Raw genomic sequence first — 26946 nt, forward strand, 5'->3', positions numbered from 1 at the left:
AAACATCACCATGGTAAAGCAAAAACCCAAGCTGCCTACAGCTGGAATCATGGATCTTGGGATCTTGGCTCCCCAGACCAAAGAAAATAGGAGTTAAACAGCAATAGATATAAGAGAGAGACTCTTCAGGAGTACGTTAAAAGAGAGAAAGACTTGAAACCTAGTAGTCCTAGTAAGTTTAAGAACCAAGACACACACACAAAAAATAGAATTGTAAAATCAATTTTGTAAAAATTGTAAAAACTCCTTTTGTAGAAGGAGAGTGCACTTTAGCTTCCAATGAAAAAGAATAAATTCGAAATGGGGAGAGTTTTGAGTGGAGTCATGGCTTTGGAAGATCTAAGTGATCTCTTCCTGCCTCCATTAGAAGTCTGTGTTAATTTGAATAGCTGTTAATACTTATAACAGTAATATTTCTTTTTTTTTCTTTTCTTTTTTGAGACAGAGTTTCACTCTGTCCCCCAGGCTAGAGTGCAGTGGCGTGATCATGACTCAATGCAACCTCTGCCTCCTGGGTTCAAGTGACTCTCATGTCTCAGCCACGAGAATTACATTGGGATTACAGGCATGCGCCACCACGCCCAGGTAATTTTTGTATTTTTAGTAGAGGTGGGGTTTCACCATGTTGGTCAGAGTGATCTTGAACTCCTGGCCTCAAGCAATCCACCCGCCTTGGCCTCCCAAAGTGCTGGGATTACAGGCGTGAGCCACCATGCCTCGTCATAACAGTAGTATTTCAAGCACCTGTAGACAAAGCTACCACCCATAAATCCAGCTGAGACTTAGCGGACTGTTTAAAGTTCTTGCCTGTGTAACACAGAGTTGGTGGCAGTGGCCAAAGAGAAGGTAGGACTGATGTCCAGGTCCAAGTAGCCTTTCCGTGGGGACCAGGTTTGGATAGTAAGAGTTCAAAAGATATGTATTGAATGGAGGGCCACATCACCAAGACTCACCTAGAAGCGGGGCCGCATCACCTCGATCTAGAATATCCGCAGCATCAGCACCCGCAGAGGAAGGGAAGCCTCAAAAAGGCAGAGCCAGGATCATTACATAGAGTTTTTGATTGCTGAGCGAGGGTACCTGGACAAAGATGCAGGTGAAGAATGAACTCACCGCCCTTCTGCTGACCAAGCGGTGGAGCAAGGCCACCTCCTTTCACAGGAAGGAAGGGGCACTTTGTAATTTGTACAGAGGTGCCATATGGCTTGAGCAGCCCTATAGAGCAACGCCAAGGCATTGAGCAGCCACAGCAACCTGACCTAAAGTGACGGGAGGCAGAAAGTACCCTATGGAGGCACAAAGGGAGGGAATCCTTATCCTGGTGTAAATCCACTGTCATCTCTGCCTCTGGCATTCAAGTTCAGATAATAATGTTTACCACTAGAAAGGTCTTCCTGTATACATTCTCCATGTGGTAGCTTTCTTCCAAAGTACACGTGTTCCAAATAGTTAAAGTTAATGCACACAGATTACGGAGCATTTTCTTCTAATGATGACGGATAATCATAGAGCCATCGCAGGGCACCATCTGGTAAGTTCTGTAGGATAAATGTCCTTCAAACAGAAAGACATAAATCTGCAGTAACTGAATTGAATAATTTAAATCTGTCAAAGGTAGATGGAGAAATGTTTAGGGCCAATTTCTCTCTTTTGTTTTATTGAGTAAATTGATACCAAGCTACTTTGATCTTTTCTAATTGATGATAACATATTTTATTAATTTATTTTAAACCTTTTTTTAGAACAGTTATCATGATTATAGGGTGGTTTCTGTTTTCTTTGCTAATGTGTTACTATTTTTTTCCAAATTGTCTGCAATGATTATCTCTTTCTTTCTTTCTTTCTTTCTTTCTTTCTTTCTTTCTTTCTTTCTTTCTTTCTTTCTTTCTCTTTCTTTCCTTCTTTCTTTCTTTCCTTCTTTCTTCTTTCTTTCTTTCTTTTTTTTTGAGATGGAGTCTCGCTCTATCACCAGGCTGGAATGCAGTGGCGCGATCTCAGCTCACTGCAACCTCCACTCCTAAGTAGCTGGGACTACAGGCGTGCCTCATCATGCCCAGCTAATTTTTGTATTTTTAGTAGAGACAGGGTTTCACCACGTTGGCCAGGATGGTCTCGATTTCTTGACCTCATGATCCCCCCACCTTGGCCTCCCAAAGTGCTGGGATTACAGGCGTAAGCCACCATGACCAGTCGTATCATTTTTATAATCAGAAGTAATATATAATTCTTTTTCTTCACTTGTTTCTTTGTTCCTTCCACCTACAGACAGCGTTGGTTCAGGTTAGGAAATGAAAGAGGCTGGTAAAATTGGTCACTGGCTTGGCAAGAATAAAACCCAGCAGTGTAAATGGCAAAGACAAAACACCATGTGTGAAAGGTAGACCTGGCCCTGCACCATCCATGCAGCATGCTACAGGGTGATGCCACTTTCTCCGAATTCACGGGAGAGAACACTAGGCATGACATGTGACTGTGTGCCTTGGCATGGAGCCCAGGGCCTGGCAGACAGTGTATGCTGCACGTGTGTTCCTTCATGGCTTGGAGAGATGATTTTATGAGTAGCAGCAGCAAAAGCACAGCACAGGATGTGTCCTTGGCATGTTAATTTCTCTAAGTCTCAGTTTCCTCATCTTTAAAGTAGGAATAATAATACCACATAGAGTTGTTGTGAATAGTAAATAAAAATAACGTGCATAAAATACATAGCACATGCTTGGTTGACCCAGGAATTCCACTTCTTGGTATGTACCCAAAAGAATTGAAAGCAGAGACTCAAACAGATATTTGTACACCCATGTTCATAGCAGCATTATTCACAGTAGCCAAAGGGTAAAAACAACCTACATGTCCATCGACAGAGACATGGATAAACAAAATGTGGCATATACATGCAAGGGAACAACACTCAGCCTTAAAAAGGAATACAATTCCGATACTGCTAAAACATAGACAAGCCCTGAAAATATTATGTTAAGTGAAATACACCAGACACAGAAGGATAAATATTGGATTCCCCATATATAAGGTGCCTAGAATAGGCAAATTCATAGAGACAGAAATAAAAGAGGTTTCCAGAGTTCGGGGGCAGGGAGCAGCGAGGAGTTATTTTTAATGGGTACAGAGTTTCTGGTGGGATAATGAAAAAGTTCCGGAAATGGGTAGTGTGATGGTTGCATAACACAGTGAATATACTGATGCCACTGAACTGCACACCTAAAAATGGTTAAAATGATGGATTTATGTTATGTATATTTTACTGCAACGAAAAAGTATTGGGTTAATGGTAGATATTTCTTCTGTCATTATTAATAATAGAAATAATCAGTTCACACAAACAAAATATAGGCAACACATAAACTTGAACTGACTCATAGCACAGTGATGAGAAAATATCCCATGAGACTGTTTGGGGAGGGAGCGTGGCAGGGTTGGTGTGGGGGAGGAGAGGGCTGGTATACGGCAGTGACACCAGTTAGAGCCCAGGGCTTGAGTCTCAGGAGCTGGGGCAGGAGCCAGCAAGGTGTAGGGTACCTGAGGAAGCTGAGAGTAAGAGGACTGGGTCTGAAGCAAATTCTAGAGATTGCAAAGATCAACCACAGTGAGTCCCAGCAAGACACAGGAGCCAAATGTTGTTGTTGTTGTTGTTCTGAGACGGAATCTCACTCTTTGGCACAGGCCGGAGTGCAGTGGCGCGATCTCGGCTCACTGCAAGCTCCGCCTCGCCGGTTCACGCCATTCTCCTGCCTCAGCCTCCCAAGTAGCTGGGACTACAGGCGCCCGCCACCACGCCCGGCTAATTTTTTGTATTTTTAGTAGAGACAGAGTTCCACCGTGTTAGCCAGGATGGTCTCGATCTCCTGACCTCATGATCTGCCCCGCTCAGCCTCCCAAAGTGCTGGGATTACAGGCGTGAGCCACCGCGCCTGGCCACAGATAGTTAATGTTTACTGAACTAAACCAATTCTCGCCAGCTGTGGAGAAGCTAAATAAGAACATTCTGCCTGTGATTAAAATAATTTTACTTTTAACTATCAGCACAGATTATTTAATGTGATCACTTAGCACTGACAGTGTCAACAGAGGAGGAAGCTCATATATCTAAACTATGAAACAGACGATACAGCAGGTTCTGCATTTATATTACTTATTTTGAGAAATATGTATTTCTCTTTTTTTTAACCAGTGATCACATATGAGTCTTAAATAGGAGTAGTTGTGCTTTTCCCAGTAGTTAACTGCATAGAAACTGTCTGATCAAATTAAAATATATAACCTTAGCCAGGCGCGGTGGCTTATGTCTGTAATCCCAGCACTTTGGGAGGCCCAGGCAGGCAGATCACTTGAGGTCAGGAGTTTAAGAACAGCCTACCCAACACAGTGAAACCCTCATCTATATTAAAAATACCAAAAAAAGGCCGGGCGCGGTGGCTCACGCTTGTAATCCCAGCACTTTGGGAGGCCGAGGCGGGCGGATCACGAGGTCAGGAGATCGAGACCACGGTGAAACCCCGTCTCTACTAAAAATACAAAAAAAATTAGCCGGGCGTGGTGGCGGGCGCCTGTAGTCCCAGCTACTCGGAGAGGCTGAGGCAGGAGAATGGCGTGAACCCAGGAGGCGGAGCTTGCAGTGAGCCGAGATCGCGCCACTGCACTCCAGCCTGGGGGACAGAGCGAGACTCCGTCTCAAAAAAAAAAAAAAAAAAACCAAACCAAACAAAACAAAACAAAACAAAAAAACCAGCTAGGCATGGTGGCACATGCCTTTTCAGGTATTCGGGGGGGCTGAGGCAGAGGAATCGCTTGAACCCAGGAGGTGAAGGTTGCAGTGAGCCAAGATCACACCACTTCACTTCAGCCTGGGGGACACAGTGAGACTTCATCCCAAAATAAAATAAAATCTGTAACTTTAAAATTCTTTGGGTTATTTCTTCTCCTGAACCTTTCATTTTCAAACTGTACATTTCCAGGTTTTTTTTTTTTTTTTTTTTAAAGATGGGGGTGTAAGTCTTCAAGCCTCCAGATAGGAATCATTTTCTTGCACGACTTTTCTCTGTGTTGTTGGTATTATATCATAAGGAGTAGAACATCATCTAAAACCTTAGAAGGAAATTTATTCAACAATCCTCAGCAATTATGTTGAATTATGCTAATTAACATTTTCATAATGTTATACATACTAGAAATGTAGTAGGGAATTAAAGTTAGTATGTGTTGTACAGAATACACATAATACATCATTTATAGTTGACAGGGGAACTGTGCACTTGTACATCTGCTTTTAGAGACTGATTAAAAATTGTACAGCTAGGCTTACAAAGGAAATGCCAGGCCAGGCAGGGTGGCTCATGCCTGTAATCCCAGCACTTTGGGAAGCCAAGGCAGGCAGGCCACCTGAGGTCAGGAGTTTGAGACCAGCCTGGCAAACATGGTGAAACCCCGTCTCTACTAAAAATAGAAAAATTAGCCAGGCGTGGTGGCGCACATCTGTAATCCCAGCTACTCAGGAGGCTGAGACAGGAGAATCGCTTGAACCTGGGAGGCAGAGGTTGCAGTGAGCTGAGATTGTGCCACCACACCCCAGCCTGGGAGACAGAGCAAGACTCCATCTCAAAAAAAAAAAAAAAAAAAAAGGAAAATGCCAAAACACACCGTGATCACATTTGTTTGTTCACTGTTTAAAACATACATAAAGGCCAAAAAAGAAAAATCTAAAATTGTATTTAGTATAATTTTATTTTCTTCATGAAGCACAAAGACTATGTACAACTTTCTGATATGAAACATGCTTTTTTTTTTCTTTTTGTCATTGTAAAAATCAGTGGTAGTCACCTCATTTATCATGAGCAGTCTGAGATAACTCATAATATGGTGGAAAGAAAATGGCAAGAACAGATTTTAGGAATCCAAGTGTTATAAATCAAGCTTGGAGAATGGAAATCACATGGATAAGACATTTATTCACTTGCATGTACAATTTGCCTCCAGTTGTTTTTTAAGCTGTGAATCCCTCTAAAGCGTGCTATTATAATTAAAATGTAATCTCTGCTTTGAAATTTAACATCATGGAAGTAGCACAGGGCAACTATGGGCTCTAAGTCATGCCAGCTCCTCAGGGGATCATCTTCAAAATAGCTTCGTCTGTTTTTTTTGAGGTGGGGAGCACTGTATCTATTAGCGTATATAAACTGACTATATCTGTTTGGAAGCAGATGCAATATTTTTATTGCTGAGAAAAGTATAATGAAGGGGGAAAATTGGAAAAATCTAAATGATCATGAAGAGGAACTAGCTAAATTATGGTACAAAAGTATATAGTCAGATAGCAGCAAGGGTTATTCTGTCATTCGGAAGATTTTAAGTATTGGATCAAAATCCCTTCTCTTGGGGAAAGAGAAGCCTGGCATCCATCCCAAACTCTCTAGGGGTTCTTGGGAGTCCACAGTTCGTCCAGTTCCCTGCCCCAGTGAATCCTGGCTCTCTGCCCTGTGCGGCCTCCCATGGCTCCTCCTTCCCCATCTACTGTGGACAGACACACCACATAGAGCCTTTCTTTGATGTTCACAAATAGTGCTTACACAACTTCTTTTATTTGTTTATTTATTTTGAGACGGAGTCTAGCTCTGTCGCCTAGGCTGGAGTGCAATGACGCAGTCTCGGCTCACTGCAACCTCTACCTGCCGGGTTCAAGCAATTCTCGTGCCTCAGCCTCCCGAGTAGCTGGGATTACAGGTGCCTGCCACCACACCCAGCTAATTTTTGTATTTTTTAGTAGAGACGGGTTTCACCATGTTGGCCAGGCTGGTCTCGAACTCCTGACCTCATGTGATCCACCTGCCTTGGCCTCCCAAAGTGCTGGGATTACAGGCTTGAGCCACCATGCCTGGCCCACACAACTTCTTATATGTGGTAAACTGTAATAGGTATTTGGGGAAATGAGCAAAGGGAGGCCACAGAGGAGGGAGTGAGATACTCAGACACTCTGCGGCAACATACAAAACATAGCAGCAGGACAGGCGTGGTGCCTCACGCCTGTAATCCCAGCACTTTGGGAGGCTGAGGCAGGCGAATCACTTGAGGTCAGAAGTTCAAGACCAGCCTGGCCAACATGGTGAAATCCCGTGTCTACCAAAAATACAAAAATTAGCTGGGCGTGGTAGCACGTGCCTCTAATCCCAGCTACTCAAGAGGCTGAGGCCGGAGTATCTCTTGACCCTGGGAAGCGGGGGTTGCAGTGTGCAGAGATCACGCCACTGCACTCCAGCCTGGGCAAGAGAGTGAGACTGTCTCAAGAAAACTAAAAAAACAAAACAAAACAGTAGCGGCTAACTAAAACCTAAACATCAGCCCTCCCGTGGTTAAAAGACTAGTCATTCCCCCTGCTCACCATCAAAAATAGGAATTTGACTTTGGCTCCTGATTTGCATACTCTTGAGTCCTGACTTTCTCCATAATCTTGTTGGTTTCTTATGCTAAGCAGATTAGACATCCCCAAGTCACTTTCAGCCCACCCTGGCTATGCTGTCTTTTCACAACCAAGATGGTTTATCAAAGCTAAATAAAGATGATGTTCTTGCCCAAACAGCAGCTCTGCTTCAGTCATGAAACTAGGCCTTCCTCTCCCCCTACTTCATACAGGGGACAACTATGAAATTGCTAAAAACGATGCACCTCTATCACCATAAAAAGATGTTTAAAGTATATATATATATACACACACACACATATATATACACACACACACATACAGAGAGAGAGAACAAGAGAGAGAGCTGAGTTATAAAAGAAATGGTAGAAAAGGATATAAAAAATTATTTCATACAGAAACATTTATTTCTATAAATAAGACAGTAAAATGTATAAAGATATACAGCAGTCTCTTAATGTTGGTTTCCCTCTAGGAGATGGGAGTCAGGGGAAATTTTACCTCTAATTCTTTTGTATGAATGTATTTCTTACATTTAACATAAACCCTTGTATAATCAGAAAAAACATTTCAGAATAAAAAGATGGACGCAAAGAAAGTGGGCTCCAGTTACATCTAAAAGGACTTAATCTACACACAAGGGTTTTCTCAACAGTAAAGGCTGCTCGGCCTTCATGACATCTCTTCCACAACTGTCACCAATAAATGCCAAGAAAATTTTGCGTTCGTAAAAACCAAAGAAGAGAATGGTGCAGATTTCAAAGAGCTGAGAGATGATGACCATTACCCCATGAACAAAACTCTAAGAGAAAGAAGCTCAGGAGGGATGGGGAGAGAGGGGTGGCTTCTAAGAACAAAATCCTGGCTGAACAACAGGAGTCTGTCCTGATGAAGGAGGAAAGGAAAAATGAGGAAATAAATTAATATGGGTGCACAGGGGATGTGATGATGCTTAAGTTTATGTGTCAACTTGACTAAGCCATGGGATGTCCAGATATCTGGTTAAACATTATTTCTGGGGTGTGTCTGTGAAGGTGTTTCCAGAAGAGATTAGCATTGGCAGGCTGAGTAAAGCAATAGCCCTCCCCAATGTTAATGTGTATATTTCAATACCTTGAGGTCTGGAATAGAAGAAAAAGACAGAGCAAGGTTAAATTTGCTCTCTACCTGACTGCTTGAGCTGGGACACTGATCTTCCCCTTCCCTTGGTTCTCCCAGCTCTCAGGCATTCAGACTAAACTGGAATCTATGCCTTCAGCTCTCCAGCTCTCAGGCCTTTGAACTATACCACTGGCTCACCTGGGTCTCCAGCTTGCAAATGGCAGATCATGTGATTTCTCAGCCTCCATAATCATGTGAGCCAGTACTTTGCGATGTGTATCCTACTGGTTCTGTTTCCCTGGAGAATGCTGACTAACACAGGAGCTTCTAGATGATATCGGGTTAAAAAAATAGAAAGGAAGAGTACATCCTCAAGAATTAATACAAAAATGTAACATTCATTCATTCATTCATTCATGAAGTATCTACTATGTGCCAGGCACTGTTCCAGGTGCCAGGGACTAGCAGTGAAGAAGACAGTCAAGAGCTTTGCTCTATTAGAGCGTAGGCAGGTAAGTAGGTGGTTAACATGGAAGCATATGATTCTGAACAAGATAATTTGGATAGTGATAATATCTGAACAAGGTAATTTCAGATAATGATGAGTAATATGAAGGCATTAAAACTGGATGAAATGATATTGCTTAGTGTGGGGCTACTTTTGAGTGGGTGGCCAGAGGGTGAGGTTTGAGCTGAGTCCATAGTGACCTAAGGAAGCAGCCATGCTTCCAGCCAGAGGCAACAGCGGATGCAAAGATCCCATGTGAAGAATGAGGCTGTCATGTTTGACCAATATAAACACCAGGGTGGCTGGAGTCCAGAGAGCAATGGGAAGGGTGTGGGAGATGAAGTCTACATGATAGCCCCAGCAAAGATACAGAACTTTAGTCTAAGTACTGGGGAAGCCACTAGAGAGGTTTTGAGCAGGGGAATGACATGATTTGATAGGGTTTTAAAAGATGTCTTTGGATGTCTGGTGAAAGAATAAGCAGGAACAGAAACAGAGGGAAGAGTTTGGAGGCACTGCAGTAGTCCAGATGAGATATAATGGCACCTCGGGCTTGGGCTCAGTAATGGAGCAAACGAAGTGGTGTATTTGTAATGGGTTGAATAATTTGGATGAGGGATAATGGAAAAAGAGAAATCGAAGACGACTCCTAGGTTTTGGCCGCAGCAACAGTCATCACCACTTAGAGTTATAGAAGACTGGGAAAGAAACAGATTGTGGGGAGCGGAATCAAGGGTTCTACTTTAGCCATGTTGAGTTTGAGACGTGTAGTTAACAGCCAACTAGAAAAGTCACAATGGCAGTTGGATAGACAAGTGTGGAGCTCTTTGAAGAGTTTGAAGTAATAGATTAACAATTGAGAGGTACCATCAATTAGGTGGTAGTTAACACTGTAAGACTGGATAAGTTCAACTGGAAGCGTGTCCAGAAGAGAAATGTAGGAGACCAAGTTTTCGGGGGACATAGAAATCAGAATTGAGAAGAAGAGGTAGAAGCAAAGGAGACTGGGTAGAGACTACTAGAAAGTTGAAGGAAAAACAGGCAGCTGTGGTTCTCCAAAAGCCAAAAGAGAGTGTTTCAAGATAGAAGAAACATTCTCTTGCCAAACTATGACAAAAGCTACTGAGAAGTTGAGTAAGAAAAGTACAAAGAAGGGACCACTATATCTCACAAGCTCTAGGTGACTCGTAGCATTGTAAGAGCAATTTTAGTGGAATGATGAGGTCAGAAGCCCAGCTGGCAAACCAAAGAAAAGGCAAGGGAGTGCAGGTGAAGGTAGCCACTATAACTCTTGAAGAAAAAAAAAAAAAATTGGGCCAGTAACTGGAGGGAGCTGGAATGGGATGTGGGGTCATCGGAGGGTGACATTGGAGATATCCGAATATATATATATTTTAGATGGAGTTTCACTCTTGTTGCCTAGGCTGGAGTGCAATGGTGTGATCTCAGCTCACCGCAACTTCTCCTTCTGAGTTCAAGCGATTCTCTTGCCTCAGCCTCCTGAGTAGCTGGGATTACAGGCATGTGCCACCACACCTGCCTAATTTTTGTATTTTTAGTAGAGATGGGGTTTCTCCATGTTGGTCAGACTTGTCTTGAACTCCCGACCTCAGGTGATCCACTCATCTAAGCCTCCCAAAGTGCTGGGATTACACGCATGAGCCACCGTGCCCAGCCCTGAATATATTTTTTAGAAGGCTGAGCAGAATCAGATTAGGAATTTCACTTCTATGTTATTTTTCATGCCATTCCTTAGGAACCAAGCATATAAGCATCAATAGGACAGAGAATTAGGATCTGTCTGACTTTCTCTTCCACTGGAGACCAACAGACTATTAAAACTCTGTTGGGTATTGAGGGGAAAGTGATCAGAAGACATCAGCATGGACTCACCAAGAACAAGCTACTTCCTAATTATGCTATGGGTAAGATGCTTCTTGAGTTTTCATATCAGCTACTGTACTAGCCTCCTAACTGGTTTCCCTTGTCTGTCTCTCATCCCTCTATTCCATCCTTCACTCCAAATTCTCCAAACAAATTCAACCATTTCACTTCCCTGATCAGTGCTTCTAATAGCAACTGTCTTAGTCTGTTTGTGCTGCCATAACAAAATACCTGAGACTGGGTAATTTATAAAGCACAGAAATTTATTTCTCACAGTTCTGGAGGCTGGGAAGTCCAACATCAAGGCTCAGGTAGGATTGGTGTCTGGTAGAGTTGAGTCTCTCCTCCCAAGATGGAGCTTTGTTGCTGCATCCTCACATAGTAGAAGGAAAGGGGGCTTAATATGTTTCATGAAGCCTCTTTTATAGGGTCATAATAGCATTCATGAGGGAGGAGCCCACACGACCTAATCATCTCTTAAAGACCCCACCTCTTAATACTATAACATTGGTCATGAAGTTTCAACACATAAATATTGGAGAAGACACATTCGGACCACAGCAGCAACTTTCTTTCTCAGGGGACTGTCTAACTCCTTCAGCAAGGCATACAAAGCCCTGTAAAATCCGGCCTTAGCCTTTCCTTCCTATCTCATCTCTGACTATACAACTTGTAAAACTCTAACCCAGCAGGCCCAGCTACAGTAGGCATCTCATCATTCCCCAACCTGCTATGGCATGGCACATGCTATATTTCCTACTTAGAGCATACGTTCAATCCTCACCCAATCCATTGGCCTGGGAAACTGCCAGTAGACCTTTAAAACCCACTCTAACGTCCCATGTAAAATAAATTACATTTACCCTGAGTCCTTTCAGAAGATACATCTATGATGAACAGCTAGATATTACAGGGAACAACTTCCCTTCAACATAAAATGAATTTAGGAGCGACTTTAGTTGTCTGAAACAGAGAGGGGAGCATTGTCAGGTAGGATGTTCCTTAGACTGGGAAGTGTGGAAATAGAGAATGACTTGCGAAGGTCCTGAGACAAGATCCATCCATGTCAACTGCTCAGTATAACCTATGTAATTATTAGATGGCTATTATACTCAGGAAGCGCCAAAAATCTCTCTACAAATTTCTACTGTTCCTAGTTCTGCCCTCTGGAGCAATTCATAGTTTGTCTCTTGCTTTTTGTACATGAAGCTTTTCAAACAACTGCAGGCATTTATTACACCAGCCCTCCTCCTATTCTCCCCAATTTTTTCTTCCTGACTTACAGATGTTTGCTAACTCCTGAAATTATGGCATTCAGAACTTATATTTGGCACATAAAACACCATTATAGTTCTTGAGGGCACAATCATGTGTTGTTTGGCTTTGTACCCCAGCACCCAGCAAAACACACGACCAACACATTGGTAGTATTCCAACAAATGAATGAACACCAAACCGGCAAAATTTCAAATACCTACATTACCTGATCTTAAGAAATGACAACTTCTAATGCATGGTCAGAATGAAAGCGGCCAGGAAAGGGTCCTTGCAGGATGGACAGCCACCAAATCACTCTTCAGATGCACATCAGCAACCACACTCAAGTCCACCTTTTTCCCTGAAATCCTGCATCAGGCTCCTCCCCCAAATCTCAACCCCAATCCAGTGTCTTCTGAAGTTTTCCCAGTGCCAGGCCAGCCCTGCACTGCGCCTTCTGTGGTTGTGGGTTGAGGCTGACAGGCCACAATGAGTAGGGTGGATGCCTGAGCCTCCAAAGGGAGAAAAGGTATTCAGAAGAGAGAAAAGCGAGAAACAAGAGATTTAGCTACTTCAGTATATCCTAAAATGGTGGCCCACATGGCTCTGATCCACTGCAATATATTTCTAGACTTAAAAACAGGCTGTAGTTTAAAATGTGACCTTTATGGAAGAACTCTGAGCAAAATTCTATCATTAACAAATGAAAGGCAGCCAAAAAAAAAACAAAAACAAAAAAAACAAAGGAGGTAGGGGAGAACCTGTGGTCACTTTGTGATGAATATTCCTATTACTTCCAGAAATACTTTTTAGGAAGCTACTCTAGTCCACGGCTAATGGAAGAGAGAGAATGCAAGCTACATACATAGTTTAAAATTATCTAGTAGGCATATTTTATTTTTAAAAATTATATTTAAAATATTTTTTATTTTTAAATGTTGTGGGTGCATAGTAGGTATATATATTTGTGTGGTACATGAGATATTTTGATACAGGCATACAATGTGTAATAACAACATCAGGATAAATGGGGTATCCATCACCTCAAGCATCTTTTGTGTTACAAACAATCCAATCACACTCTTTTGCTTTAAAATGTACAATTAATTATTATTGACTATAGTCACCCCATTGTATCAAGTACTAAATCTTATTTATTCTTCTAACATTAACCATCTCCCCTCACTCCCCAGCCCCCACTACCCTTTCCAGTCTCTGGTAACTATCATTCTACTCCCTATCTCCATGAGTTCAATTGTTTTAATTTTTAGCTCCCATAAATAAGTGAGAACACACAAAGTTTATCTTTCTGTTAGTAGGCATATTTTTAAAAGGTAAAAATGAAATAAGTAAAATTAATTTTAGTCATGTAATTTATTTAACCCAGTATACCCAAAATATTATTTCAACATGTAATCATTATAAAAAACTATTGAGATTTTTACATATTTTTTCAAATGAAGTCTTTAAAATCTACTGTGTTTTTTATACTTACAGAATATCTCATTTCAGATTGGTCACATTTCAAGTGCTCAGTAGTTGCAAATGACTACTGATTACTGTACGGGACAGTAAAGGTCTAAGCCATAAATAAATCTCCCTAAGATGCAAGTCAACTTTAGGTGCAAGATACTTGTAAAGTCTATTTTTAGGGATGGATTTATTTTAAAAAATAATTATCAAACTCAAAGCCTTTGGTAAAAAATGCGAAGCTATATAAAGTCATTTGTGTAAAACAATGAAAAGACTTTAAAAAATTAAGCATCTATCACAAGGTGAATGCTTCTGGAGCCCAAAGACTCATTTTTCAAAGTCAAAAATAAATTAGGTAATCAATCCGGTGTTAAGAACTCAAACCTTCCAACAAATACTTCGGAGTTCATGCAGTCCTGGACATTCTTTTTATAGATGAAAAGGAATTCCTGCCAGCCCTTGCACCCAGCAACCAACTTCTGTCTAGTGTGACAGACGGTCAAGTGCTGATTAGCTGACATGGATACACTGCACTGAGTCATAGCTGCTGCATGGGACCCCAAATGAAACTTTACATAATAAATCAGGATGGGATTAAAGGCACCCAGTGGAAATTTAATATAGGTAAGAAGTCCTCCAAAACATACCTAACAAGACCCCCTCAAAATCATTACCTGTGTAGCAAAAGAGACAAATGTTTGAAATTTAGAAATTATGACCAAATGTAGAAGAGAGAAGAGGTGAGAATATTTGAAAAATAATACTATGTTCTTCAGAATAATCACCCTCAGAAACAAAATGCTCTAGCTCAGTGTTATAATCTTCAATCTTCACTCTAGCAAAGAAAGAAAGTAATGAGCCGGCAAATATAACAGCCAAGCAAGAGATGCAATTGAAGCCAGGCTGTATTGAAAATCCTGAAGTAATGGTGCATATATTAAGTGGCTAACTTAAAATTCCAAGCAGATGGTGAATTATTAAAACAAATTAGTAATGGGTAAAATACAAACTGATACAAAGTGACACTCAAAAATAAAGTTTCAAAAATTTTTTACATTTAAGTAATAAAACTCAGCCAAGGCAACAATGGCTTTTGATACAGGGGATGGACTCCTGCTAATAACAAGAAAACAGCCTCAGAATGCCTTCTTGTTTAATATGCAAGGTAATATGCAGCCCAGAGAGGCTGGGTGAGGTGGCACTAGGTCCCATGCTGTTACTCGGAAAGGCGATGTGCTTACAGGGCCTCATGCAAGAATACACTGGTTCCTTACAGGAAATTTCAAAAGGAAACATTTATTGGTTTAAAATCAAATCTACAAAGAGTCAAGTAGTCTTAAAATTAGTGGTAAGGGAGCCCACACGTTTCAGTCTCAGATATGTGTCACCTTCAAGAAATGCAGCTTCATTGCCAAGAATCATAGAAAAGAAAACCCGTTTTGTCAAAGGACATTAAAAGGAATCCAAATACATCTTCTCCAGCGACGTTTAATAAAGTCGATTTCTACATGTCTGTTTCCCACGCAGCTGCTCTGCTTCACTCTCCCCCGCTCCACCCAGGCCCCATGCTCCTGTATCGCACTGTTCCCCCTCAAACTTAGCCTCTCTCCCAGCAAGAAATAAGACTTCCTCTTTGGGAGAGGGAGAAAACAGGCTAGCAATTACCAGATTCTTTTAGCAGGGTGGAAAAGGGGAAGCCTGCGAGCATTTTCACATTAATGACATCTGTCCTGTCACAGTTGTTAAACACCCACGCCGTGTTCAGAGTGGACACCAAATCCAGAGGATCACAATCTTATTAGAGTCGGGAACAGTGCTTGAAGAGCCGTGACATATTTCGAGTGCGATAAGAAATGCCAGTTAAAAAACATTTGGCGTGGCCAGGCACAAGTGTTTCATGTCTGTAATCCCAACATTTTGGGAGGCGGAAGCGGGTGGATCACTTGAGGTCAGGAGTTCGAGACAAGCCTGGCCAACATAGTGAAACCCCATCTCCACTAAAAATACAAAAATTAGCTGGGAGTGGTGGCGGGCGCCTGTAATCCCAGCTACTCAGGAGGCTGAAGCAAGAGAATCTCTTGAACCCGGTAGGCAGAGGTTGCAGTGAGCCGAGATCGCACCACTGCCTTCCAGCCTGGGCGACAGAGAGAGACTCAAAAAAAAGGAAAAGGCGCTTACACCAAAAATACTTCCATGTACACTGTCTCTGACTTACCCTGGGCCCAGCACACACTCTGCCCACTGCCCTCGACCACACACCAGCCTGCACTTCTCCACCTATTACCATCTCAAGACCCCCCCGCCATTTCCCACTCAAAATCCCCTCTTTCCTTTGACCGATGTAAAACAGCACCATGTAATGTCAGAAGCCCCAGCCCAACACTTCTGCTACCTGCTCCTCAGTGCTGGAAAGTCCCTTTAAAGGAAGCAGAGCTTTTTCCTCCATGGATAAAGAAAAGAATGAAAATGCAATTACTCTTATGAATGATCTAAAGTGACAATCAGTAAGAGGGGCAGATCAGATTTTCTTCTGAGTAGAGATTTTGTAGAAGAGACAAGGCTGAAGAACTGGAGAGAAGAAGAACCCTGAGATGATTTTCTTAGACTTGAGAATATTTCTAGGTCTGAGTCTGGGCAGACTCTTGATTTCTTTGGGATGTGATGAGGTAAAGATCTAGTCAGGGTCACTCACACAACCATCAGTTTCCAGAGTGGATACGTTCATTTACTTACCATGTTTACTTACCATGGACTCAAAGGCAACACTACATTTTAACCCAGGACCTTATGCCACTGTGTTCACACATTCTGAGGGATGTTCATGGGTGTTAGCAGAAAATGTAACCTATGGTCTTCATATACTCAATTAAAACGATCCATCACAACAGAATGAATAGAGAATCAGCTATGAGAATCCAGTTATCTTCTATTAATGCAGACAATAAGGAGATTTGAAAAAAATGTAAAACTCTTATTACTAAATATGGTCTCATACATTTGGGGAAAATTAGTCTAAACAAGGTTAAACAGCTTGTCTTGCTACAGGAATTTTCAGAGCTTTTAATGCACTAATGTACAACTCAAGAGGAAAATAGAAAATACAGTGTTTCCCTAGGAGAGCAGTTCTCAGAGTGTGGTATGCATAACTCAGTGAACCAATATTTTCCAAACTATTGATGCATGACGGTATAGAATCATAGCTGCTTAAAAGATTTATTTAAGTGCTAGACAGGCTGGGTTCAGTGGCTCATGCCTATAACCCCAGCACTTTGGGAGGCTGAGGCAGGTGGATTACCTGAGGTCAGGAGTTTGAGAGCAGCCTGACCAACATGGTGAAACCCCGTGTCTACAAAAAATACAAAATTAGCTGAGGTGGTGGTGCATGCCTGTAATCCCAGCTACTTGGGAGGCTGAGGCAGGAGAATCACTTGAACCGGAGAGGCGGAAGTTACAGTGAGTCAAGATTTCGCCATTGCACACCAGCCTGGGCAACAGATGAAACTCCGTCTCAAAGAAAAAAAATTTGCTAGATAGATCAATGGATTTTAATATAATAAAGTGCAAAAAATACTTCGATATAGTTTCAGATTTCATATTACAGTTAACTTTCTAAAAACTACCACTTGTCAAGTTGTAGCATTAAATAAAAAGATCCACAATTTTCTAAAAAGGCTGTGGATATAGTTCTCCATTTTCCTACTATGTAGCAGTGTGAGGCCAAATTTTCTTCATATACTCAATTAAACAACCCATCACAACAGAATGGAGAATCAGCTATGAGAATCCAGTTATCTTCTATTAATTCGGACATTAAGGAGATTCGAAAAAAATGTAAAACTCTTATTACTAAATATTTTTTGGAAGACACAGTTATTCACAAAAACATGTTAACATGTACATGTTTATTACTTTTGTTTTTTAACAAATTAATATCTTTACAATATCTGAGTTTTAATTTCTAATAGAGTACATATTAGTAGATATAACCCAAATAAACTGATGGTCTTTGGGATCCTTAACAACTTTGAAGAGTGAAAAGAAATCCTTAGAACAAAATGTTTGAGCTGCCGCCTGACTGCATTTGATCATGGAAGCTTTTCCATGTGGAGCAGTTTAAGTATACAAGGGGTCTTCAAAAAGTTCATGAAAAATGCTTTTTTATTTAAAAACTATGCATGGATTTCCATTTTTGGCACCAAATAAACTTGTACTAACTTGTAGCATGTCTGAACAGGATCTAGGATGAGGCTCTAAGAAGCATAAGATATCAGCTTGAAAAGACCCCCTATCAGAGAAACACGAATCCTGCTAAAATTGAAGCAAGAAGAAACATCAAACTTATGGTGAAGTTTGGGTGGAAGAATGGTGAAACCACTGATGCTTTACAAAAAGTTTATAGGCACGATGTCCAAAGAAATCAGCAGTTTACAAATGTATAACTCATTTTAAGAAAGGATGAGGCCAGGTGCGGTGGCTCATGTTCATAATCCCAGCACTTTGGGGGACCAAGGCAGGTGGATTACTTGAGGTCAGGAGTTCGAGACCAGCCTGGCCAACATGGTGAAACCCTATCTCTGCTAAAAATACAAAAATTAGCCAGGCATGATAATGTGTACCTGTAATCCCAGCTACTTGGTAGGCTGAGGCAGGAGAATCGCTTGAGCCCAGGAGGCAGAGGTTGCGGTGAGCTGAAATTGGGCCACTGCACTCCAGCCTGGGCAACAGAACAAGACTGCATCTCAAGAAAAAAAAAAAAAAAAAAAAGAAGAAGGGACGAGACAATATTGAAGAGGAAGCCTGCAGCAGCAGACCATCCAGATAATTTTTTGAGGATAATATTCATCTTGTTCATGCCCTCATTGAAGAGGACCAACTAGCCAATATCATAGACATCTCTGCTGGCTCAGCTTACACAATCCTGGATGCAAAATTAACACTGAGCCAACGTTTTACTAGATGGGTGCCAAAACCATTGCTCCCAGATCAGCTGCAGACAAGAGCAGAGCTTTCAATGGAAATTTTAAATGGGTGGGATCAAGATCCTGAAGCATTTCTTCAAAGAATTGTAACAGGTGATGAAACATAGTTTTACTAGCACAATCCTAAAGATCAAGCCAAATTTAAGCAATGGCTACTGAGAGCAGAAGTGGTCCAGTCAAAGCAAAAGTGGACTGGTTAAGGGCAAATGGTAGCAACAGGTTTTTGGGATGCCCAAGGCATTTTGTTTGTTGACTTTCTGGAGGGCCAAAGAATGATAACATCTGTTTATCATGAGAGTGTTTTGAGAAAGTTAGCCAAAGCTTTAGCAGAAAATCGCCTGGGAAAGCTTCACCAGAGTCCTTCTCCACCATGACAATGTTCCTGCTCATTCCTCTCATCAAACAGGAGCAATTTTGCAAGAGTTTCCATGGGAAATCATTAGGCATCCACCTTACAGGCCTAATTTGGCTCCTTCTGACGTCCTTTTGCTTCTCAATTTTAAAAAATCTTTAAAGAGCGCCAATTTTTCTCCAGTTAATAATGTATAAAAGACTGCATAAACATGGTTAAATTCCCAGGACCCTCAGTTTTTTAGAGATCGACTCAATGACTGTTAACATTGCTTACAAAAGTGTCTTGAACTTGATAAAGTTTATCTGGAGAAATAAAGCTTACGTATATATGTGTTTTTTACTTTTTAATTCCATTTTTCCACAAAATGTTTTGAAGTTTCCTCATATTCTATGGAACATACAATAGAAAACACAATCTCATGGCATGCTTATAAAATTGTTCCTTTACATGCCTCTTCTCCCAAGACATTACTCAGTGAATCAATTAGATGCTGATCAAAGGGTTTCCTCGCAAACTGTAGTTTTGTGTTTACGATGCTGGCAGTAAATGCATATGTCTTCCCTGGCAAATGCAGTCGGTGCTGACCTCATCTGTTTAGAAGAGGCCTTAACCTGGAGAATTATTTCACCCAGCAAATGTTATAAGTAGTCAAGAGAATGCTCCTAGAGCAGATAATCCTTTGCTATGAGACACAGTGACATTGGTGTCCCAAGAACAGAAAATCTATCACGCTGTTAGCATCATGGCCAGTGTGATTTACTGTTCTGTTTCCAACAACAAAATCACTGATTGAGGTATATACCTGTGCTACAAATTATTCTTTTATTAAATGAGCAGAGTAATGACAATTTGTGTTTGCAAAAATGGTATGCAAGCCAAAAATCACTTAAGAACTGATTCATATTTCAACCATGGCTTTTTAGAATATAGAGTAAGTCCAATTCTCTACTTGGGGAAAGACTGAAAGTCCCAACTACAGAATTTGGTTATAAATCTCTCTTGTCAGGCATCCGAATGACTGGCCAGAAGCCTGTTCTCAGATGGCCGTAAAAGATTTTGGGAAAGAGTCAAATGTGTAAAATGCTGAACAACGATTCCACGCACAAACTCTCCCCAAGGAAACTCAGTCCAAATACTATATAGAGAGCTGGACCGAGGTACAGGCTGTTCATTCCTCTCATTTTCATTCTGGAATTTGTCCAAATAATAGGAGCCATTAAGTTATACATGTAGTTTTTAAAATGTTCCTCAAAGATGACCAGAATCTCATCTTTGAAAGATGAAGGCACCCATCTAGGTATCATGTTTCTTTTTACCTAAGACGTGAAATGAAATTAGCATATAATCTGCCTCTAGTAAAATTTTCTTGAATGAAAATGTTTTTATGGCTATAAATGCTTACTAAGTTTCAGGTCCAGTGCTATCTCATTTAGTCTTTCCAGCAACTCTATCGGGTAAATACTGTAATTATCCCCATTTAACAGATAAGAAAACAGACTCAATTGCCTCAGGCCACCCAGTTTATGCGTGCAGAAGTAGGATTAGAGTACAGGAAGCTAGTCCCTCTGAATCTCCAAGCCTGATGCTGCCGTGCCCACTTGAGATGCGTGGACAATAGCATGAAACGATTTATAATATGAGAGTTTGATTCTGTGAGCGAAATGGTGGTTTTGAGCTCCATATTAGCCTTTATTTCACAAAGCCTTCTCTACCCTTTGGGTGTGTGTTAGGCTCCCCTCTCAGTCCTTCCGTTATGTCCTATACACAGATCACGTGATCCTATTCCCCACTGGTGCTCCTGCCTTCCTACAAGCCTCTAGTAATATCATCTCCAACAGTACCTGCAACAGCAATTCTGAATGACTAGAAGAACCAACAAATGAACAAGCAAACGGGCATCTACTTGGTACCAAGAACATTAATTTCTAAATAAGGTTCTTACACCCTAGAGAGTATATAAAATAACCTAATGGAGTGCAGAGAGAAAACTTTAGCATTTCTATTCAGATTTTAAACTTGAAAATATGAGAACCTTTCAAGGCTTCACTGACAGTTAACATGTGGATTGACACTCGCATCCTCGCCCTGTACATGTGGCAGACAGCTTGAATCACGTGTGACTTGGCTTGCTTGGCACCCAAAACAACGGCGAGAGTCCACATTCCATGGGGTTAGCTGTGGAGCCCTGAGCCCAACTGAGCAAGTGGCTATTTGCATTATATTTTCAATTTTATCTAAGCTAATCCTCATAAAATGGACAAGCATCTTCAAATGAGTCCTGCCCAGAAGTACAATGAATGCTAATAACAAAGCAAGCACGAACGAACAAGGAAAGAGCAGAGCTTTTACCATATCTCATATTTTTTTCAGCCACATCATGCGATAATAACAAGCTAATCAGATCTGACATGAGGTTTGCGAAAGAAAAAAACACAAAGAACCCCTGATAGCATCAAAACTTAGATGCATATCCACCGTTCTTATCAACGACCTTTGCCTAAGTGAACATTATGCCTTGGGAAACAGCATTTTTGCCTTGGCCAGGAGCATTTTTACACAGTTTACAAATAACTATATTTTTCTTAATAGGATTACAAATGTGGAGATTTAGAATTTTGCCGCTCAAAGTGCAACCTGCGAAAGGGCAGCATCAGCAGCTCTTGGCAGCTTGTTACAAATGCGGTCTTGGGGTCCACCCTAGACCTACTGAATCAAGATTCACACTTTAACAAGATCCCCAGATGACTCACAAGCACACTTCAGTTTGAGAGGCATGGCTTTAGAACATTCATCTGAAATAATGTACATCTTAACAATTCTGCTCTTAATTAGTAGTTTTAGACTGATTTCTCTTGAATTTTTGAACTCAAAAACTGATGATTTCTCATATCTGTTTTCAAATGTGCTTAAAAACTATAAACTATCACCATAAACCAAAAATTCAGCTAAGTAATCAATTTATAACTGCAGCATTAATTCCTTATTCATTTCAGTATACTTAAAATAAATTTCCTGACCCCCATACAATAAAAACCAGCCAGCCACACCTTAGTCTTTTGGATCTCCATCTCACTTACTTTTGTTTGATCGTCGGCTTTGAACACATAGCAGATACTCTGCCGATGGACAGCGTCTTCCTTAATCAGACAAGCAAAGTAACTTGGGTCATGACTGTTGTGAATCAGTTTGTGAACATGCTGAGGCTTGCACTCAAAGATGCTGGAATAGATCAGGGGATCCCACTGTTGTCTTCTCCCTGGCTCAGGTTCACATCTCAGTCCAGAGGGTGAAACGCAAAGCCGGACTTGCTTGGTTACAGGTTTCTTTCTGGAGGACTGCCTGCTGAGTCTTCGCACCTCGGCCACAACCCAGGGCAGCATGGGCATGGTGGTCAGGGAATGCACAGGCAGGGAGCCCACCAGCTGCAGGCCAAAGTCCACCGAGACCTCGTTAGGAAGCGGATGTTTCCTTGCTGTGAATGTTATTGGTTCCATCTTGGGAAGAGTCTGGGAACTCAGCAAAACGGTTACCACTGTTTTTCTGTTTTGGATCAAGCAATCTATTTTACACACTTCATATGCAGAAACCTGGGGGAGAAAACCAGAGGCATTAGAATTTAATGAAGTCATAGCAATAGCTACCTTAAAAGGGCTATTATTTCAGAAGAACTCAAAAGCCTGAAACCCAAATGTAATAAGAGGCTCAAATAAGCTTCTCTGCCTAGAAAGAGCTTTCTCAAAATTGTATTCCATATAAAACCTGGTCATGGCATAACTGTCACACTCATTACAGGTAACAAAGAGTCCACTGGGAAACTACTAGGAAACATAAACCTCCTAAAGCCAACAAAGGCCCCCATGATAGGAGACGATACAGTGCTACTCTGAGAGCATTAAACCTCATTGTATTATTTAACATATATTTCAATAAATTTTTAAAAGATAGTCAAATGCAGTATAAGTGACTCCCCCAAGAAATAACTCTTATGGGAAGAAATAGCTGCTCTCCATCACCATAGTCTACTGAACCAGATCAGTTTTAAACAACTGATCTGGGACAAGTAATATGGCTTATGATATTACTTACATTTTAAAAGACTCGCCCAGGTAGTCTAGAGGTTCTGAATCACAAATCCACCTTCCATTAACATGTATTCAGTGCCCTTTATGTTGCAAACATTGTCTTAAACATTGTTTTATTCAGTTCATGTGCTATAAGCTATCACCCCAACACCTGGCTTCTTCTCATCAACAGATATCAATGTTAGGCCAGGTGCAGTGGCTCACACCTGCAATCCCAGCACTTTGGGAGGCCAAGATAGGTGGATCACCTGAGGTCAGGAGTTTGAGACCAGCCTGGCCAACATGGTGAAACCCCATCTCTACAAAAAATACAAAAATTAGCCTGGTGTGTTAGTAGATGCCTGTAATCCCAGCTACTCAGGAGGCTGAGGCAGGAGAATTGCTTGAACCTGGAAGGCAGAGGCTGCAGTGAGCCAAGATTGTGCCACTGCACTCCAGTCTGGGCAACAGAGTGAGACTCTTTCTGGAAAAAAAAACAAAAACAAACAAACAAACAAAAAACAAAACAAATGCTTCTACCAAACCCAAACCGAAACTCCCTCAACTACATTTCCCTCTCTATGTTCTTTCTTCCTTTTTTTTTTTGAGACAGAGTCTTGCTCTGTTGCCCAGGCTGGAGTGCAGTGGCACGATCGTGGCTTACTGCAACTTCCACCCCCGGGTTCAGGCAATTCTCCTGCCTCAGCCTCCCAAGTAGCTGGGATTATAGGCATGCACCACCACACCTGGCTAATTTTTGTATTTTTAGTAGAGACAGGTTTCACCATGTTGGCCAGGCTGGTCTCGAACTCCTGGCCTCAAGTGATCCGCCCACCTTCGCCTCCCAAAGTGCTAGGATTATAGGCATGAGCCACAGTGCCCAGCCCTTTTCTGTTTTCAACAACCACGTTTGATGTATCCTAACGCCTTCTTGTCCTATTGGATGACAAAACCCTTTTGTTCAAAGCTGAGATGTCTGTGGGATCTCAAGCTCTATTCTTTACTCACTTGCTCCCTGGATCTTCAGTCTCTCCTGTATCCAGCCCCCTGCCCCTGCCCCACTCCCCTAGCATATGGACAAATGCTAAGGTGAAACTCCATGAAGGCAGGCATTGCATCTGTCTGATTCACTGCTATCTCCCTCATGTCTGCCATAGTGCCTGACTCAAAGTAGGGACTCAATAAGTGTTTTAAAAGAATAACTGAGGAGCTCAATAAGTATTTTAAAAGAATAACTGAGGTCTCTCCAATCAAAAAAAAAAAAAGATATTTCCTTTGATTTCAAACTTCCCTTGGCCATGGCTCTTTCTCTTCCTTCCCTCCAAGGTAAGGTCTACACTTACTGTCTCCACTTCCAACTGACCATCCATTCCTGGTTTGTAAGGCCTGGTTTGCCCTAGGGATCCACCGAGATTCTGTTAATGTTGCCGAGGTCCTCAAGGTTGTAAAATTTAAAGGAGGCTATTTAGTCCCTGACTGCCTTGTTTGCTCTGACGAATTTCTCAATCTTGGCCACACCTTCCTTTTTTTTTTTTTTTTTTTTGAGATGGCGTCTCGCTCTGTCCCCCAGGCTGGAGTGCGGTGGCGCAATCTCGGCTCACTGCAAGCTCCGCCTCCTGGGTTCCCGCCATTCTCCTGCCTCAGCCTCCCGAATAGCTGGGACTACAGGCGCCTGCCACCGTGCCCAGCTAATTTTTTTGTATTTTTAGTAGAGACGAGGTTTCACCATGTTAGCCAGGATGGTCTCGAACTCCTGACCTTGTGATCCGCCTGCCTCGGCCTTCCAAAGTGCTGGCATTACAGGCTTGAGCCACTGCGCCCGGCCACACCTTCCTTCTCGAAACTCTTCTGGTTCTTATCTTACCTTTCTGGTTGTTTCTTTCCACGTACTTCAAAGGCTTTTCTTCCTCTGTTTGACTTCATCCTCTCCCCTCATTTCACCTGCTGTTTTGGGCAATCTCACCTAATCTTTTGGTGTCAAGCACCACATTCTGATCATCCGGCTGCTGATGACAGCAGCTGACTTCTATTGAGTACCACGCACTTTGCATTTGTTGTCTCATTTAACCTTCGTAACGTTTATCCGCTAGAGCCCACTATGATGAACTAGGAAACTGAAGCCTGGAGAGCTTGAGTCACTTATCACAGGAGATGGGGGGCAATTTGCACTTGACTCTAAAGCCCATCCCCTTGACTGCTGCACAAGAATGCATCTACCACATACATCCTAATGATGCCCAAGTGTTCTGCTCCCACGGAAGCCTCCTTCCTGAGTTCCAGATCCATATAGGCCATTAAATATTTCTATCTGGATAGCCTATAGGCTCCTAGGCCTGAATTTAGCTATTTTAAAGCTAACTCAGTCTCATCTCCCTCCTTCCCAGAATTTCTTTTCCCTCCTATATGCTGTATCTAGGTGAATAGCATCACTATTCACTGAATGGCCAGGGGGTCATTCAGATTCCTTCTTCATCCTATTACTACCTCTAACTGACTCCACCATCCACTCTTTCTTTTTCCTCCTAGAGAAAAGGTGCCCCATCATTCAATCCACCCATCACGTATTTCCTGGAGTAACTTAATCGACACAAAATTTATCATGTCACACCCCTGCTAAAAATTCTGTAATAACTCCCCCCATACAATCTGAACTCTTCTACATGGCATATAAGGTCTCTCAGGAATCTGGCTGTGTCTATATCTCCAACTTTATGTTCTCCCCTAAAATGACCTCCTTGGTACACCTTTTGGCTCTGAAATAGAGAACTAGTTATGGTTCCTCATTTCTCATGCCTCTGAGCCATGGTGCGTACTGTTGCTCTCTCCTCAGAATATAATCCCTGCCACAAACTGCAAAGGGTCTGAGATTTTACCTTACTTGCAAACTAACACGTTAGCCTGCCACAAGTTAGCCTGCTGGTAGAAAACATGAGACTCCTGGGTTGGAGACGAAGGACAATTTATTACTCAAAGCAGTCACAGTAGCCAGACAGTCAGCATTTCTGTTGGTTCCCTGACCCCCAGTTCCCACAGGTCAGGTGACATCTGTATTATGGTGGGTTACAGGAAAGGCAGCTGAGTTTAGGGAGGCGGAATATTTTATAGTGAGAAGTACCGGAAGCAAGCATGTCTGCCCTTTGCTCCAGAGGAAGACTCTATTTCTATCTTTCATGACTGTTTGCTGTAGAAACATGATGGAAAAGGTAGTTTGGAACACAGGCCCTCAATGCCCTGCTTCCAATCTGTGTGGAAACAGGAAGGACCCATGGAGAGTCATCTCCCAGCAGTCTCCATCCTTGTCTTCTATTTCCAACTGGTACTTAAGTCCTACCTCAAGCAACTACCACCTCTTTTTCCCAAGGTGTTTTAGGGCATGTATCAGCAGGCTTTTCTGCACTTTCTACCCAATCACCATATTTAAGAGTTTGAATAGGTGTCCCTCAAGAAGACCGTAAGCTTCTTGAACTCTTAAGATTTGGGGTTTCCAAAATCAGTATTCAAATTTTAAACCTTTTCTGAACTGAAACTGGAGTCTATTCTTTTAACTCTGTGTTTTTCTGTATTATATATATGAACAATGCTAAGAGCAAATTTTTGTAAATATAATTTGAACATAACTCATAGCTAATTTTTTATTTCAAGTGTTCAAGAAATAAAAAATAAAGCAATACTTTATTTACAGCTCAGGCATTTCATGAAAGTGAAGTCCCTGACTGTTCTTTAAAGCACAGCTTCTCCTAATAATGAAAACGGACTTGAAGTTCACATAATCCCATAAATAATTATCTCTTTTTCTCTTTATTCTCTCTCTCACAGGTGAAAATGACATTAAATGTCTGGATCGACTTCCACTCCTGTAACAGAATCTGTTTCATGTTCTAACTGTTGACAGCTGCTAATCCCAA

The 26946-nt window shown here is 41.7% G+C and overlaps 1 protein-coding gene across 4 annotated transcripts in view; it reads right to left on the reverse strand.

The window, feature by feature from the left end:
- The window catches only part of TBC1D1 (TBC1 domain family member 1), a 245798-nt gene that overhangs the window by 211152 nt on the left and 7700 nt on the right, over positions 1-26946 (reverse strand). For all 4 annotated transcript variants that reach the window (XM_058430019.1, XM_032136088.2, XM_032136087.2 and 1 more), the window contains exon 2: positions 22058-22567. In XM_058430019.1, the coding sequence (XP_058286002.1) occupies positions 22058-22474 (417 nt within the window). In that variant the 5' untranslated portion in view covers positions 22475-22567. The remainder of the gene's footprint in view (positions 1-22057; positions 22568-26946) is intronic.

This window comes from Hylobates moloch, unplaced genomic scaffold (genome assembly GCF_009828535.3).
Source record: "Hylobates moloch isolate HMO894 unplaced genomic scaffold, HMol_V3 SCAFFOLD_17, whole genome shotgun sequence".
NCBI classification, from domain to species: domain Eukaryota; kingdom Metazoa; phylum Chordata; class Mammalia; order Primates; family Hylobatidae; genus Hylobates; species Hylobates moloch.